Consider the following 16318-nt stretch of genomic DNA (forward strand, 5'->3'; position numbering starts at 1 on the left):
GGAAAATATTTGCAAGTAATATTTAGTTTATAATGCAAGTAGTCAGTCCTACTATAGGGACAAGTTTAGGTACAGGAATATATATGCAAGCACAGCATTTTTTTCCCTTGCATACGGGTTCGCATATATATATATGAAACCAGTAATCAATGGAGCCATCGCACTGAACACATTTACAAAACAATTATTACCCTGAAGACTGCCACTTAATTCTTCAACCCTTTGTTGTAGTTATTTCTTACTAACTACAGTTTCAGAAAGACCATACATTTATATATGAACATACAAGCTACACAAGCAAAATGTTTTCAGGGGAATATCTTTAGTTGCACAGTCCAGATACTCTACATGGCAAACAAATGGAGCAGCAAATGCATCCCTGTGCAACTCTGTATAGGCAGAAAAAGGAATTATGCCATAACAAACTTACTGCATCCACTCAGAACACTTGGCATTATTAGTAAAACCAAACCTTAAACATGGATGTTCCTTAGAAACCTTGAGGCATATAACATTCTTCCTATGAAAAGTTTTACTAAGATACCCATTACTAAGATTCCCTTCTGGGTAGGCTAGCTCCTAGATTGACACAGCGAGAGAACAAGTTCATGAGGCATAAACCATAAAAAGGGATAGAATCACAGCATAGGCATCTCATAACAAAAAGATCAAATTCACCACCACCAGTTTAAGTGATGTTGTGGACTCATTGAGTTGGCGAATTTGAGGTCACTCACCAGCATTTTATTCTTGTGGACTGCTATGCCTTGACAAATAAAAAATGAGGTTTGTTGCAAGTCACTCGCCAAATTTTGGCCGAATAGACACTCTCCTAAGACATGGTAGATTAGATTAGGAAAAAGACTGCATTCTTGGTATGCAGTGCAAGCCCATCTGGGGAAAATTCTTTAAAGTAGAGTTTCTAAAAAATCTAACGCTTGGAGACTACCATCCCAATACTACAAAGACCTTTAACTTGCTTTCCTACAAAACAAAATGTAAATTAATAACCAAAAAAAGCAAAGAATGAATAGTAAATAATACCTCTTCCATTACAGTATCTTCATTTTTCTCCACTGGGTTGTCAGTACTCTCTGTTGGGTTGTCAGTACTCTCAGTAGTTTTTTCTGCAGTCTGCATTGGATGATCAGTATCAGTCTTCTCAATGATCTCAACTGCCTTCTCAGCACTTTGATTTTGAATCTCGGGAATTTTTGTTTGATCCTCCACAGTGTTTTCAACAGGTTCAGTCTTACTGGGCTCTATTTTCATGTCATCATCAGAGATTTTCAAATCTGCAGGTAACTGGCCGGACTTCAAGGCCTGTATGTAGAAAAAACATGTAAGAATAGAAAAACAGCAAATCAAAATGGATATATATGTCAAAAGATTAAGAAAGAGATACTATGCAATACTCATCATTAGATGATGGCAGATAACTACTAACAGATCTTTTGGAAAAAATCTCCTATAAACAAAGAGCAACCTCCCAAAAATACTATTCAATGAAAAATAATCATTACTTATTCATCCAAAAGAAGGAAGTAAATTAAGTACCTTTTCAAGAGTAGCAACTTCTTGAAGCGTTTGAGAGTTTGCAATTGCAGCCTGCAATCAAACCCCATCAATAGCTTGAAATGATAAACATCTAATACAATGACCAACTATCATCAACTCTTCTTGTGTCTATGCTATTGTTATTCCAAAAACAATAAACACCATAAGCAAGAGCTCTATGGCACGTTTGAGTTATACTATAATCTCACAACCATTCACATACAGTTGGTTTGCATCGATATTAACATAAATACTATGTTCAAAAACCATAAGAGCTCTACAGCATGTTTTGAACTATGCTTTTAAAAATTAAATTCTATAGCTGTTAAAGTAATGTAATAGCTACTACAAGCTGAAGAGCAAACATGCATCCAAAAGTTAAGCAGCACAAACGTCAAGGAAAATAAGAAATTCACTTAAAACGTTAACAGAACCCTTAATAGCAATGAGACAAATAAAATACATCTAGGATGCCAAGAAGTGACTTATCATTGGAAATATTTCATGGGACTCTCAAAATTCCACTAAGATTGTCAAGAGTGTCATTAAACAAAGATACAACCATAATAAATCAACATTGAAATCAGCACAATACCATCAACTAGAAAATGGCCCACTGATGATTTTTAAAGATGCCTCTAATATGCGAAAAAATTATTGAATGCTCAATACCTTTTAGTAGCTCAAAAATATAGATGAGGACAAAAAAAATACAACAGCTTGCTAAAATGTATAGCATGTCTGGAAATGTACCTTGATAGCTAAGATTTGCTCTGGTGTAGGAGGAACAGCTTTTGGTGCCTGCTGTTCACTTGGTGCCTCTGTCACCATGGGAACCTCACCAGGAGTAAATGTTTTTACTGGTTCTCTCTTAGCATCCTCCTCAGCTTCCTTTGATGCAAAGAACTTTTCAGCTTCCAGCCTTTCCTGCTCTCAACAGACCATCAATGTCAGCCAATGAAGTAAAAGGAGAGAATATTTCTGATAGTTTTGAGGTTCATCAAAAGACTAAAACAGAGGCCGCCGGAACATAACGGCCCAGACCTTCACATGCCAAATGCTCCACTACGTCAAAGTTCAAACCATCTTGTGGCAGTAGTGCAATACCTGCAAATGATTCCATTCGTTGCTGCAATTAAGCTCTCTCACGAAGCTCTCATGAGAAATCTAACCTTGCTTCATTCAGGCTTTTTTAAAGTTCTATATAAAACAGCAAGCAAATATTTAATCCTATGAAAGACAAGAGAAAAGGTGGTTTATTTTCCTTCCTAAAGAAATATAACCAAAAAAACAAAAGTGTTTAATAATGTAAGCTAAATCTATTCAATAATTACAGAAAAATAAAATCATAATAAAATGAGACAGGCTAACTCATTGACGAGCAGTCAAAGGAAAATCCGGAAAAGAAGAGAAAATTGGGAAAAGTAGTGACACATGGATTCACTAGAAAGCCCCACAAACATTAATTTTCAAATTGCTTATAGACTGGGATCATCAAAAACAAAAAGTAATGATGCTCAATAACCCTCGCCATTCATAACAGGGAAATGTACAAATAATCCATGTTGAACACCATGTTATTAATTCTATCTTCGACAAAAAAATAAAATGTATTTAGATTGGACCAAAGTATTATATTTGAAGAAATTTAGACACTGATGCTGAGCATCAGCAAATGAGGGAATAAGGTTAGAACATTGTTATGTACAACAATTGACATGTAGCTACAGATCATGACTCTGATGTATTATTGTTCCTGCCAACCCTACAGGTTTGATGGCAAACTAAAAGTTAATAATTTGTCTTGGATTCCAAAACTGACCTATCATTCCTTTTAACTAAGCCCACTCAATACATGCACTCCCACATCCACCAATAGAGTAAATGAGATCTCTGTAAGATTATACTATGATTTTATACTCGGAAATTCAAAACAATAGACATGCTCTCCACTTCTTCCTACTCAACAAACTGAAAGGATATATAACCTGTAAAAAGGAACATGTTAGCATGAAAAGTAGAAATTCTGTCGCACGTAGAAAAGCTTGGAGGAGATTTAGGTTAGAATTCAAAGCTGAGTATTAACATAAGGCTATAATATCATCAAAGGCTGCAATAACCCATCCCTACTCAGGAACTTGAAAGCTATGATTGGAGTTCAGAAGTACAGGAGTCCAACTAATTTTATCCTATCTGAAATTTCTGTATTTTGTTTACCTTTTTTAAATCATTTGACCATTCAAAATCTGGCGAAGTTGAAACTAACCTGATGCCTACATCATGAATCCATCCCAGAACAAAATAATCACCATTTTTGTTGTGAAATTTTGAATATTTTATTTTCCATGTTTGCCAAATGACAAGTCAATTAATATTTGGCTCAAAAAGCCCTATGCTTTTCCTTAATTGCAGGTGCAATGAAAATTAAAATGTTAATATATATGATCCATGCATCCATGACCATTAGAAATTCACTACAAAATCACTTAAAATAAAAAGCATAGACTAGCCAGAAAGAAAGAAATTATATTAATCTCTCTAATAATATTCATGTTTACAGGTGATCAAAAATGGGTCAATGGGACTCAGAAATACAACTGGAAACAATAGTAAGAGGAAGCCAAGAAGAGGCTCCAAAGATGCTACAAACTAAAAGATAACTAAAACAAAACAAAAGCTGAAAGGCAGAAAGGCATTCCAGTGAACAAAAAAGGAGGGGTTCAACCCAAAGTGGGGGAAAAAAAGTGCAATGAGAAAGGAAAGAAGAAGTGAGACCAAGAAACTGTTTAAAAACAGTATATATGAAGTCCAAATATCCAAGAACAAAAAGACTCTGAAATAACTGTTAAGGCACCAATATAAGTTCTATTGATGTCCTCTATAGAACGCTCTATGATAAGAGACCTTGGTTAGATGACCCAAGGGCGCACAAAAAGTGTCACAGTAAAATTTTGTTTGAAGCTCCATTAACAAGATGATAAATGACCCTCCACCACCTGAGCTAGTGTTGGAGAAGGAAAAGGATTTGGTTAAGTGCAACTAAAAATGAGACCCCACCTGTAAGTGAGACTACAGAAGCATTGTGCCTTGAATGATGCCTCAAAAGAGAAAGGTAATTGACATAGTATAAGTGCACACAGGGGTACTGGTATTGCAGTGGAAGTGCACAGTCATTGATCTGTCATCAACTGTGAAAAAAACTATGGAGTCACAAGGGTGTCTAGTGCCTACAATACCAAAGACAAGCTGAAAGAATGAGGTGATCAACCGGAGTCCCTTGGGGTCCCCTATAAAGCCTCCAATTAAGGTTGATAACCTCCCTCAAAAAAGAGACAAAGCACCACTAATTTAAGACTTGAAAGTGGTTGGTGAGAATTCCGATCCTCTCTTGAAAGCAAAGCTACCTTTCCCTTGTATGTCATAATGTATAGGGCAACTAAAAATAAAGCATGCAAGCACGCATCCATCCTACCTCAGGGACTCAGCAAAGCGGAAAGATCTTGTCCTCACATGAGATGTAATGATCCATCTCAATCCAAAGCTAGTGCAATGCCCTCTTCCTGTTTGCATCCAAGAGATGTGTATTGATCTCGGCTTTGATTTGACTATGTATCTAAGGAAGCATAGGTGGTGGTTGTGTTTTACCTTTGAATGATTGATGAATGTTTCTGCTTCATTTGATTTTTTGTGTCTCGTACCCTTTTGATGTATGATGTGTATGGACCACCTGCATGTTTGAGAGGATGTTCATCAACATGACAGTCTTTGGTCTTATTTGCATTGAGATGTATGCATGATATTGTGCCAAGTTCCTTGTGAAAACTTGATGTATTCTTTAGTGATGATATTTCATGTGATGTAAGTGAGATGGTATTATGCCTAATTTTATCATACTTAATTTAATGATGTGCAACATATTGTTTAAATGTGGATTAAATATGATTATGACTTAAGGTGTTAAGATGTTGATATTGATGTTGAAATTAAATGGTAACATGATAAAGATCTGTCAAATGCAATAAAGTTATTTATGTGATGTTTGACCCCATTGGGTAATTTTACAATGCTCTGGCTATTATATACATGCACAGGTACAATTGACATTTGTAGAGTGATTACAAGTACAAGGTATCAACTCCACCTGGCCTCACAAATCTACGCATACCCCAACGGTGGTTATATGGGAGATGTCACATTGGCCACAACTGTTAGCCCTAAACCATCATACTAAGTTTGAGTACAATTCCCTGTATTGTGTTAAATTATTACCTCGGATACCATCATTGGTAACATTTTGTAACCCTAACCCCTATGTGAATGCCCAATAAAGAGTGCTTGCATGTTTTGGTGCTAATTAATATTCCTTGTACTCAAAAGAGTAAAGCCACAATGTTATTGACATCTAGTGGTCCCAAAACAAGCAATCCTCTCAAAAGTACAAAGTGCTAAGTAGGGAGTATCTCATAGGCCCAAAAGCCAAATCGCACAAGGATAAGAGTCTGTCGATGTGGAAAGTGAGCCTAAAAAGGCATTTGAGCCATAGAGGACATGCATTAGACTAGATTCAAAGAATGCACTAGGGGACCATCTATTTGCATTAAATCATATGTTGCAACATGAGTTTGGACCCTCTTAATTTGCACGCCATCATGGTCATCAAGCTAAAGGCACCAAACATCAAAACCATAGAAAACTCAAGGTTTGATGACAAAATCAAAGAGGCATATCTTTCAAAGAATATTGTATTAGTGCATATACAAACATTGTCATTACAACATGAGAATTTGGACCTCACAATCCAAGTCCTTTAATTGTCCCTAAACTAAGGCCCCAAACCTCAAAACCATGAAGAAATGTGTTTAATGAATAAACCAAAGAGGTGCATTTTTTAAGGGGTAAATGTATCTATAAGCATTGTCTCTCCAAGACAGAGATCCATAGCCATTGCTAAGGTGAAACTAAGATGAAAATCTTAGACTAAAGTAAGGTCCAATGAACTTAACATCCAAATAGATATATGATGTTGAGATCTTTGTTATCTCAATTGGCTCCCCTTTGCAAAACTAAAACTTGGAAAGGTGATCCCTAGTGGTGTTAAAGACCATAACCTTAGTATTATTAAGATTCATCATACGCTACTTAAGTTCACATAACCATGCAAGAACATCAAGTTGTCTTTGCAAGCCCTTGCAAGGGGGGGAGAGGACAACATCATTGGTAAAGATAAGTTTAATAGTCAAGACATATGTAATAAACATCTATCTTCAACATGAGTGTGGTATTGAAAGAAACCCTTGAGTTCATCAATGTAAAGACCAAAGAGGGTCAACGAGAGAGGGGAGGGTACACTGCTTGACTCTGAAGTTACTCTTAACAAAGTCGGAGATACAATGGGGAGTCCAAAACTAACCAACTACCATCTAATAAAATCTCCTAATAGTGGTACTGAGGGAGCCCAAAATGTGAAAATCACATAACCTTTAAAGAACAGGTATTTCAAAACAAAGTCGAAGGCATTCTGAAAGTCAACAAAACAACAGAGAACTTTAATAAACTACCTGTTTCTCCTAATAGCAGTACTGAGGGAGCCCAAAATGTGACAATCACATAACCTCTAAAGAACAGGTATTTCAAAACAAAGTCAAAGGCCTTCTGAAAGTCAACAAAACAAAAGAGAACTTTAAAAGACTACCAGCAAGCCTGCTCCACATTAACTTGGAATGTGAAAATGTGATCAATAGTCTTAAAATCTCTCCTAAAACCTTCTGATTACCTGCCTCCAAATTATGAAAAAGCTTCACATCTAGAACAGTGGCATAAAGCTTGGCAGAGGAATGCCTAATCATGGTAGTCTTATAATCATTCAGGTTTGAGCAATCACCCAATTAATGGATGGGGTGGTTGTCAGAACACCCAAGTGACAACCTTGAAGGAGAGGCAAGTGATTCTTCCTATTTGGGTAACTCAGGACTGCAGCTGATCAGAATCAGCAGCTTTCAAGACACTCAGCTTCAAAAGGGCACATGTAACATCACCTAAAGAGAATAAACAACTAGAGTGTAGAGGAGCAGCGGCATGGATGCTAGGCTGATCAGGAATGTTGTAAAGAGACATGGAATAAGAAACCCTAGTGCAGGGATCAATCTCGCAAGTGAAATTAATGTGTCCAAGACTAGCAGAAAAAAATTTACATAACAAAACTGAATAGAAATTTAAATATTGGCATCAACCTGAAGATGTGCATATGCCATATGTAATATGCTTAAAATAATCAATTTTAGAGATCTATATCAGCACAATTAATAAAAAAATATATCAGAACAAGTTAAAACTTTGAACATCCTACAAGACTTATTAACTGGGTATTAAATTATTAATCCTGTTCTCCACCCAATTAATTTTAAACAATCAATACAGATACTCAACTACTCCAACAATTAGAACATGAATATAAGATATGACAATAGTTGGAATTAGAATGCCACAATTCAAAATCATTAAACTGAAGCTACTTCTTTAACTCACCTTTTGCTTTATTTTTCTGAAGTCAAGTAGTCGCAGCTTCTTCAGCTTGTTTATAGCATAAAAGCGATAGTTTGGTTTCTTTGTAACAATATTATCCAGAAGGCTAAGTGTCTGCAAATTCGTAAGTGTTGCAAGTGGATCAAGGTCAACCAAGTTCACAAGGCGGTTATTTGTAAGAATCAGCGTGTGAAGTTTCGGCAAAAATTCTGCACATCAGGTCAACATATATGCATTTGTATTTACAAAAGAAAGACATAAAACTGTGTTATGAACTGAGCTAACTCTAATGATCGTTGACATAAATACAAAAATAATATTAGCAAGAAAAAAATATACATTACCTCCAACATTGGGGTTAATGCGAGCAATACGGTTGTTGTTTATTAATAATGTTGTCAGCCGTTTCAGATATGGAAAATTTTCGAGCTTGACAATTTCATTGTCTGAAATATCTATGCTGTCAAATTGGTCCTGAAAGTGATAAAATACATCAAAAACTTCAGAAATCTCGATACTCCAAAAGTGAAAAATGAGAAAAAATTATCAAGCAAAGGTCCAAACTAAATGCAACACATTCAATCAAATGTTTGGAAGAATCATAAACAAAATGATTGAAACTCTCCTACCATAGAAAGGCTGAAAGCATGTAACTAACAAACAACTTAAATCAAAAAGACATTAGTGATTGAGTATAATTGAATATCATGGCATTATTATAACCCCCGTGTCAACAAACTGTTCAAAATCTATTCATTTTATTTCTAAATACTACATGAGGTGAATATGATTATGCAAAATGAAGTTTCAATGAAAATGATGCCACACAATAACTTATTAACTATCTAACAATGCTGTGAGAAAAAGAAAAGAATATAAACTACAGAAAACAAAAACAATGAGGAGTGGAAATACCCACAACAGTTAAAAAAGCATCAAATTTACAAAGAAGACGCCACTGCAAAAAGGAACTTCAACACCCAATAATAATCTCAATTTCCTTTTGGTAGCAACATCCAGTAAACCATTCGGTCATTGATCTTACTAGGTATTTAACTTGTCAGTGAGATGTTGAACCCTTAGCTAAATTTAAAATATTGCTTTATCTCAATTCTTTATGAAGTCATTTATCACCTTTCCTCCAACTCTCACCTCAATTCTTAATGGAGGAATATAATTAACTTCACCAGTTATAGATGTTATACCATCCATATTAGGCATTTACATAAGAAATCATTTTAACGTATTTAATAATGATTTATGGAACCATTATTTGAGCAATCGTGCATGCTAACCCTTCAAGATGATCTAGATTATTCTTTTCATGCTCTTTAAAGATTCAACTGAACCCATGAGGTTAGCCTTCCTTCACACTTAACCTAATATGGTTAATTTGTTTCAAGATGATTCAGATTTGTTCTCTTTAAAGCTACTCCTGAACTCATGAGGTTACTCTTCGTCCAAAAGTTAACCTAAGTTGGTTAACAAGATTCAAGCGCACACTAGTAGTCTTGGTCCAGGACTGAAAACAACAGATTGAAATGCTGGGTCCCAACCACTAACGAATAAGAACTAAGGTTCTGATCAGTTAGAATCTGAAATGTCAACTCTTGCACTGAAATGATTTGGGAAAAAGTGCCGAAGTGTATCCAAAACAAATGAGTTAAAAGTGCTAAGAATGCACTTTCAGCTCTAAATTTCACCCCCACTTTGACTTGCAAGTGAACTACTATGAAAATATGTAGAGATGATAAGTGCATCCTATTAGAAATTATTAAGACTTGCTTCTTAATAAAGTCACTTTAGTGACTTAATTTAGGTTACTTTATTTTTATTATTATTGTACTGTTTATCTTTATCATGCAGTGTTTTTTTATCTCCACTCCAAAGTCTATATAAGGAGGTGTTCATCGATGTTATGGTATTGAATCTTGTAGAATATTTTTGTGTTCTACTTCATTTCAAAACAGGGTACCAGGGCAGGTCACATGGAAAGGTTTGTAAACAGAAAATCCAAATGTTTTTTGTTTTTTTTTTGAATCGCAAGTTTTTTTTTAAAACCTAACAAGGGTTTTTGGAGGTGCCAAGGAACTATCCAAAATAACCACAAATTGCAACAAGTAAACCACAGGGCACTTGTGCAGCCCTGGGAACTAGGGTTTGCAGTCCACTTGAGGAGCTGGGACAAAGCAATTGGCAGCTTGGGTTTACATGTCTTCCTGTGCTTTTTTTTTTCTTGGCAGCTGTGTTTTTTAGAGCAGGTGCTAGGAATTGAATTTTTTGAATCAATTTTTTTTAGTTTGTATAATTTAAGAAAATGGAAAGTCCATTGTATAAATATTCCAGCTTCAACTTTCACACTTAGAAAGTAAAAAAATCAGATGCAATTGATGGACAAACCTGTGGCAAATAGTAAATGGAGATGAAAAACTACCTATAAATGTGGGTAAAGTGCTGGAATAAGAAAGCAGATAAAGCTAAAGCCATTACTGGTCTTGCCATCTCCAATTTTGAGTCACATTATAATAGATTTGGCAAAACCATCTAAGCAAATTTGGAAAAAAATTGACACGTTAATTGATAGCATAATTGATAGCATCACTATGTCAAGCCACATGAAAAATCTAAGTTCTCTTCTTCGATAACTAGCAGCAGTCAATGCTGCAGTGTATGATGAGGATGCTAAAGCCATTTTATTAAACTATTTACCTTCAAAATTCAGCAAAGCCATCTTTACTCTTCGTCAACTTTCTTCTAAAAGATTGAAAGCTATGAATTTAGCTATCCTAGCTAAGGGAAAAAAAAAATTATTACAAGAAATACAGAAGATGATCTTCAAACTAACATAGCACTATACTCAAATCATAGAAGATCTAACAAAGAAAAAAAGGGGATAGAATGCTATTGTTTCAATAAAATGGGTCACATAACTTGGAACTATATAAATCAAGCAAATGTGTTCTCAAGGAAGAAATCAAGGAAGCTAATGTAGAGATTATCAAAGATCCTTTGGATGCTGACAATGGTGAAGAAGTCGCTTTTTATGCATTTTAAATAAGTCCGCACTTTGAAGGTAAGTATAATGTCCCCTTTTGGGAAGACACTAAATCTTGCCCACTATACTTGTAGAATTATTGCAGGCTATGTCACAAGGTTTGAATTCAAGTGCGAGTTCGGCAAAGAATAAAATTTGGATGAAGTTTGACAAGGTAAAAAAATCGAAAAAAAAATCGACATTAAATTCGCCTTATATAAATTTAATATTTTTTTAAGTATAAGTAATATATCTACAAAATTATCAAAATAGTTTAATATTGCTCAATAGATATGACATCGTTATAGATTTGAAATAAAATAAAAGAATCACTAAATTATATTTATTAAAAATAAACAAATATAAAAAAATAAATTAAAGTATTAATTTCTATTTTAGAAACAGAAAAATAAAATTAAAACAGTAAACTTTATTCTTCTAAAACATAAAATAAAAACTAGATTAATTTTTATTTTAACTTTAAAATAGAATAAACAATATTAAATTTTATTCTATTTACAAAACACATGGTTAATAAGTAAATTAAAACATATAATTTTTAACTACTTGTCATTATAAAAATATAAAACCATTTTTTGCCATTTTCTAAAATATTTTTGTGTCCTTTATTCGATTGTTTTTCAAGCACAGTTGTTATGGCCAATACTGAAATTGCTATCAGATCGAATGATCCACCCTCTAATCCCTACCTCCCCGACATTAGCACGGAAATCAATTCAATGATTTGGGCCACGGATGATTCCCAACATGAATGGCTTAGGTTCTCTGCAATACTTGTGCCTCCTTCCCAACGCAAATGCCCTCAGTTCTCTGTAGTCATGATTTGTTCCTTCAGACCTCCTCCGAATCACATCTGCAAACCTTCATGAATCTATTGTGCCCTAGCTGCAAAATTTATTTTTTTAAATGTATGAATTTTAGACGAATTTCAACAAATTTTATTATTTTTTTACAGGTTCGCCAAATTTCAAACTTGAAGCCGAAAATTCAGTGAACCTTGTGACACAGATTGCAGGTTACGAATTTTCAGTCTGTTGTTGGTAATTTGGACAGATTCAATTCGATATTGTTTTGTTAAATTCCCTAGCTAGGATTTGATTGCAGTCAGTTGTATAACCAGGACATAACAGAAAATTGTTTGTACAGCACAGCCAATGGTGGAAATAAACATCTTATACAGTATTTTCTTTATTTGGAGTCTTCCTTATTTGCGTTGGGTCTAATTCTATTGTAGTAATCACTGATAAATATAGCAAACTAGAACAGTCATTATTCACAGACATTAATATAAATTTATTCCATCAGAGAACAGGGAAGAGAATTCTTTTCATAATGCACTTGGTTGGGTAGTTGTGACCGCCAGTTTAGACTTCACATTGATGTCAGAATTGTTGTTGAATGTTTACCCAAGGTTCTTCATAACTCTTCAATGGTAAGCCAGGAGGATATACTTCCGGTTGCAGCCAATTTACCCGAGCTTGTAATGTCGGAACAGACCCGAGCTTGTACTGTCGGAACAGGCATATGCATCAAGTCTGCGATTCTGCTTTCTCACGGTATGCAAACACTAAGAATGCTTCCACATCCTCCACGCGATGTCAATATCCTTCACACCGTGGCAATAACAACTCTTCTATCCACGAAAACTGCCGGTACCACTCCATATGCATTGAGGGCAAACTTCACGTCACAACCCGATATCGGGTTACAGAGGCACGCATAGACAACGTTCGTTGCTGCCGTGTTTCAGGTTGCAGAGGCACTGAATGACAGTGTGTGTGACGCCGTGAATGATTCTCCACGCTCCCGCTGTTCGTATTTGCAGTCATACGCACTCCCGCATCATACACCAAAGGGTCTCCGTCGAACTTCACTCCGCTTCTATCAATATTGATTCTTCTCCAGAATCAATAGGCCTGTCGATGACTGACAAAAGGCAATTTATCTTAGATATGTGTATTAACACACACAGGATTCAAATCTTTTCTTCCAGGCATACTCCTTCCATCTGACGCCATCCTTTTATTTACCAAATAAGTTGATTTTATTTCCCGTAGGAAACTAAATAATAGTTAACAACTATTAAGTAGATAGTTACGGTGTTTATTAAAATGCTTTAATAATAGGAACAAGTAATATTAATTATTTATATTAATGAATGGGATATTAATATAAAATAATTAATATTGTTTCAAATTTAACATTTGGCAACTTATTTATTAGGGGACATTACATGTTTCCCTCTTTGAAAGCTGAGCACTGCTCTCTTGGATGAGTTCTATTGTTGAATGATTCAATCTGTTTCTGAAGATTCTTTGCTTTCTTAGGAGAATTGATGTTAATTGTATTGATTTCCTCCATTGATTGATAAGTCCCCTTCAATGCTTGGAATGAATTCTCCTTCATACTTTATTGGTGGAAGGGTTACAACATTTCATAAAAATTGAATCACCCCTTTTCATTGTTGCCCTTGAGAATAATATATTATTCTCTAGCTTGATCTCCCCTTTTTTTATCTCCTCGAAATGAAAACTTCTGCCCTTTATATCCTCCAATGTGAGGGAGAGTCACACCTCTTCATAATGGTCACAACCTTTCACAATTACCACCCTTTGAAAGGGTCACAACCCTTCGTCATTGCCGCCCCTTTGAAAGAATCACTTCCTTATCTTCTTCCCATTAATGCTTCCTTAATTCCTTTGCTCCCTTCTTTCTTCCTTCGTCCCTTTTCTCCCCAAATGAAGTTCTCTTCTCTCCCTTCTATATCTCATCTTTGAAAGAGTCAACTTCTCATTTCATGCCTTTTGACCATTCATTAAACTTAACGAAATTTTATTTTTTTTCTTTTATATTTTAATTTATTAATAAATCCTATTTCAACAAGCTGCCATTACAATAAGTAGGAAGCCAATGTAGAAAAAGCCCAAAATGGATGGCTGCTCAATTAGCTTGGGAGTTTGTGGATGTTGGGAATCAAAACCTTATGAGGGTCATAAGACAACTTGATGGAGCTCTATGAGTGTAGCTCAGCATAAACTACTGTCCAATGGTTCAAGAGGTCTGTGATTCAAAAGTTTAGGAAGATGGCAATTTGAGAACTCGAGAATTCAGCTCAGAAGCTACACCTTTGCAAAAAAAATTTGGCAACTTGATGAAGATCTACATAGCTGAAGAATTGTCTTCAAAGAAAAGCTTCTGAAGAATCCATGATTCTGAATGCTTTTAGTATCATATGTTAGTTTGATTCCTTTTAGTGCAGTAAGTATTGAGGGGGGACATTAAAGATTATTAAGATTTATTTTCATAATAAAGTCATTTTACCAGCTTAATTTAGATTAGTATTTTTTATTTTATTATTAATTTATTATTTTTAGATTATTTATCATGTATTTGTCAACATTATTTTTATCTCCACTCCGAACAATATATAAGGAGATGTTCGTCAATGTAATCGTGGATTATATCTAATAATATATTTGTGTTCTATTTTGTTTCATAACACATCCTATTGATGGCATGCCTATGTCAATGATGAACTTTGGTTTTTTCTCCACCATGACCTGCAATGATTTCTATTATGTTCTAGCAACCTTCAATGTTCCTAATCTCACTTTCACAACCTGCAATGCCTCCTACCACATTTCCACAACATATAATGTTTCCTATCACGTTCCCACAACCTATAATGCTTTATCCATGACCTACATTGCATTATATTTTGTTCCCACAGCTTGCAAATGTTTATCTCTTGTTCCCACAACCTGTCGAAGTTTATCACGAATCAGGACCTGCAAATGTTTCCTAACTTGATCTGTAACCTACAAATGTTTATGTCTTGTTCCTTCAACCCACATTTGCTTATCTCAAGCTTTTCTCTTGTTTACACAACCTATAGATGCTCATTCTTGCTCCCACAACCAATAGATTATGCATGTTACTTTGTTTAACCTGGAAGCTTTATACACTATTCCAAATCCTTTAGATGTTAGTCATCTTCTTCAAGGTTAATGATTTGACTCTATTCTATGTTGCATTGATTTTACACATCGAAAGTAGATATCTCCAACATATGCAATCTTATTTGTAGTGTTGTAGCTCTTTGTTCTTCTGATTTACCTTCGCTCTGCTACTAATGTTTTTTATGTATAAAGTTATAAACTAGTTTTAATTAATGTCTAGCTTTATTAATCTGTGCAAAAACATTTTGGTGAAAGAATAGGTTCTCAATCTGTCTTTGTTACTATCGACTTCATTAATTTGCCTATGTGTGCATAGCTCAGGCTGAATTTCAACTAGTCGAGTAACCAGTGCTAGGTGACGCAAGCATAGCCACTAGATTACCTTGTTGGGAAACAAATTAAATGGTTAAAAAGGTTATAGGTTTTGATTCTTTGAAAACAAATTACTTTATGTTTTGCAAGCCAACAATAGAATCATAGGTTAGAAAACTTATTACATTCCATTTTCTATTAAAATCAGTTTTCTCAAACTCATTAGGAGTTGCCTAGACTTGATGAGTCCTGAGGTGAGCCACCCTCACAAAGTCTAGGAGACTCAGCAACCCAGTCTTGCCAAACTCGACGAGTCAGGTGGAATAACCAAACTCATCGAGTCTAAGTTGGACATGTAAAGGCAACAAAAATAAATAAAAAAACAGCTACAGAAAGCAGCAAGGAAATTGAGCATAAATCAGTGGTTGAATCACATTTGAGCAAGTCTGTAGCTACTTTTGGTGCATATAGAGGTGTCGACTAAGGATTGGAAAAAGCTCACTATTGATTTCAAACAAGATTAAGAGGTAACATTGTATTTTGAAGGTTCTTTTTTTTAGAATAAAAATTATATTTCTTCTTTCATTTTTCTATTTTGTTTGAGACTACCAAAGAACAAAATTAACAAACCCTAAATGTTTTTAACATTTTTGTTAAACAAACCCTAGATGCTTTTGTAAAAAAAAATCTGGTTTTATACTTGCAAACCCTACCAATTTTTATATTAGTTTAATTATAAATCATAAATGTTATTTTTTTCTATTTGTATGTTATTGCAAAATTCTTGAGATTTACAAATTGTCTTTATCACAATGTCACGAACCCTAGTTAGAAGGGACCCTTGTTGGAAACATGCTATTATTATCCCTAGGTAAAAGAAAGGAGAAGTAACTTGTTCTCATTGCAAAATAAC

General features: G+C 34.8%; 1 protein-coding gene across 2 annotated transcripts in view; it reads right to left on the reverse strand.

Annotated features, from left to right (window-relative positions):
• The window catches only part of LOC131074508 (U2 small nuclear ribonucleoprotein A'), a 96926-nt gene that overhangs the window by 3144 nt on the left and 77464 nt on the right, over window positions 1–16318 (reverse strand). For both annotated transcript variants that reach the window (XM_058011142.2, XM_058011141.2), the window contains exons 3-7: window positions 8424–8553; window positions 8083–8288; window positions 2311–2484; window positions 1558–1608; window positions 1045–1323 (exon numbers count right to left, since the gene is read on the reverse strand). In XM_058011142.2, coding sequence (XP_057867125.2) covers window positions 1045–1323; window positions 1558–1608; window positions 2311–2484; window positions 8083–8288; window positions 8424–8553 — 840 coding nt within the window. The remainder of the gene's footprint in view (window positions 1–1044; window positions 1324–1557; window positions 1609–2310; window positions 2485–8082; window positions 8289–8423; window positions 8554–16318) is intronic.

The sequence above is a fragment of the Cryptomeria japonica genome, chromosome 9 (genome assembly GCF_030272615.1).
Source record: "Cryptomeria japonica chromosome 9, Sugi_1.0, whole genome shotgun sequence".
Lineage (NCBI taxonomy): Eukaryota > Viridiplantae > Streptophyta > Pinopsida > Cupressales > Cupressaceae > Cryptomeria > Cryptomeria japonica.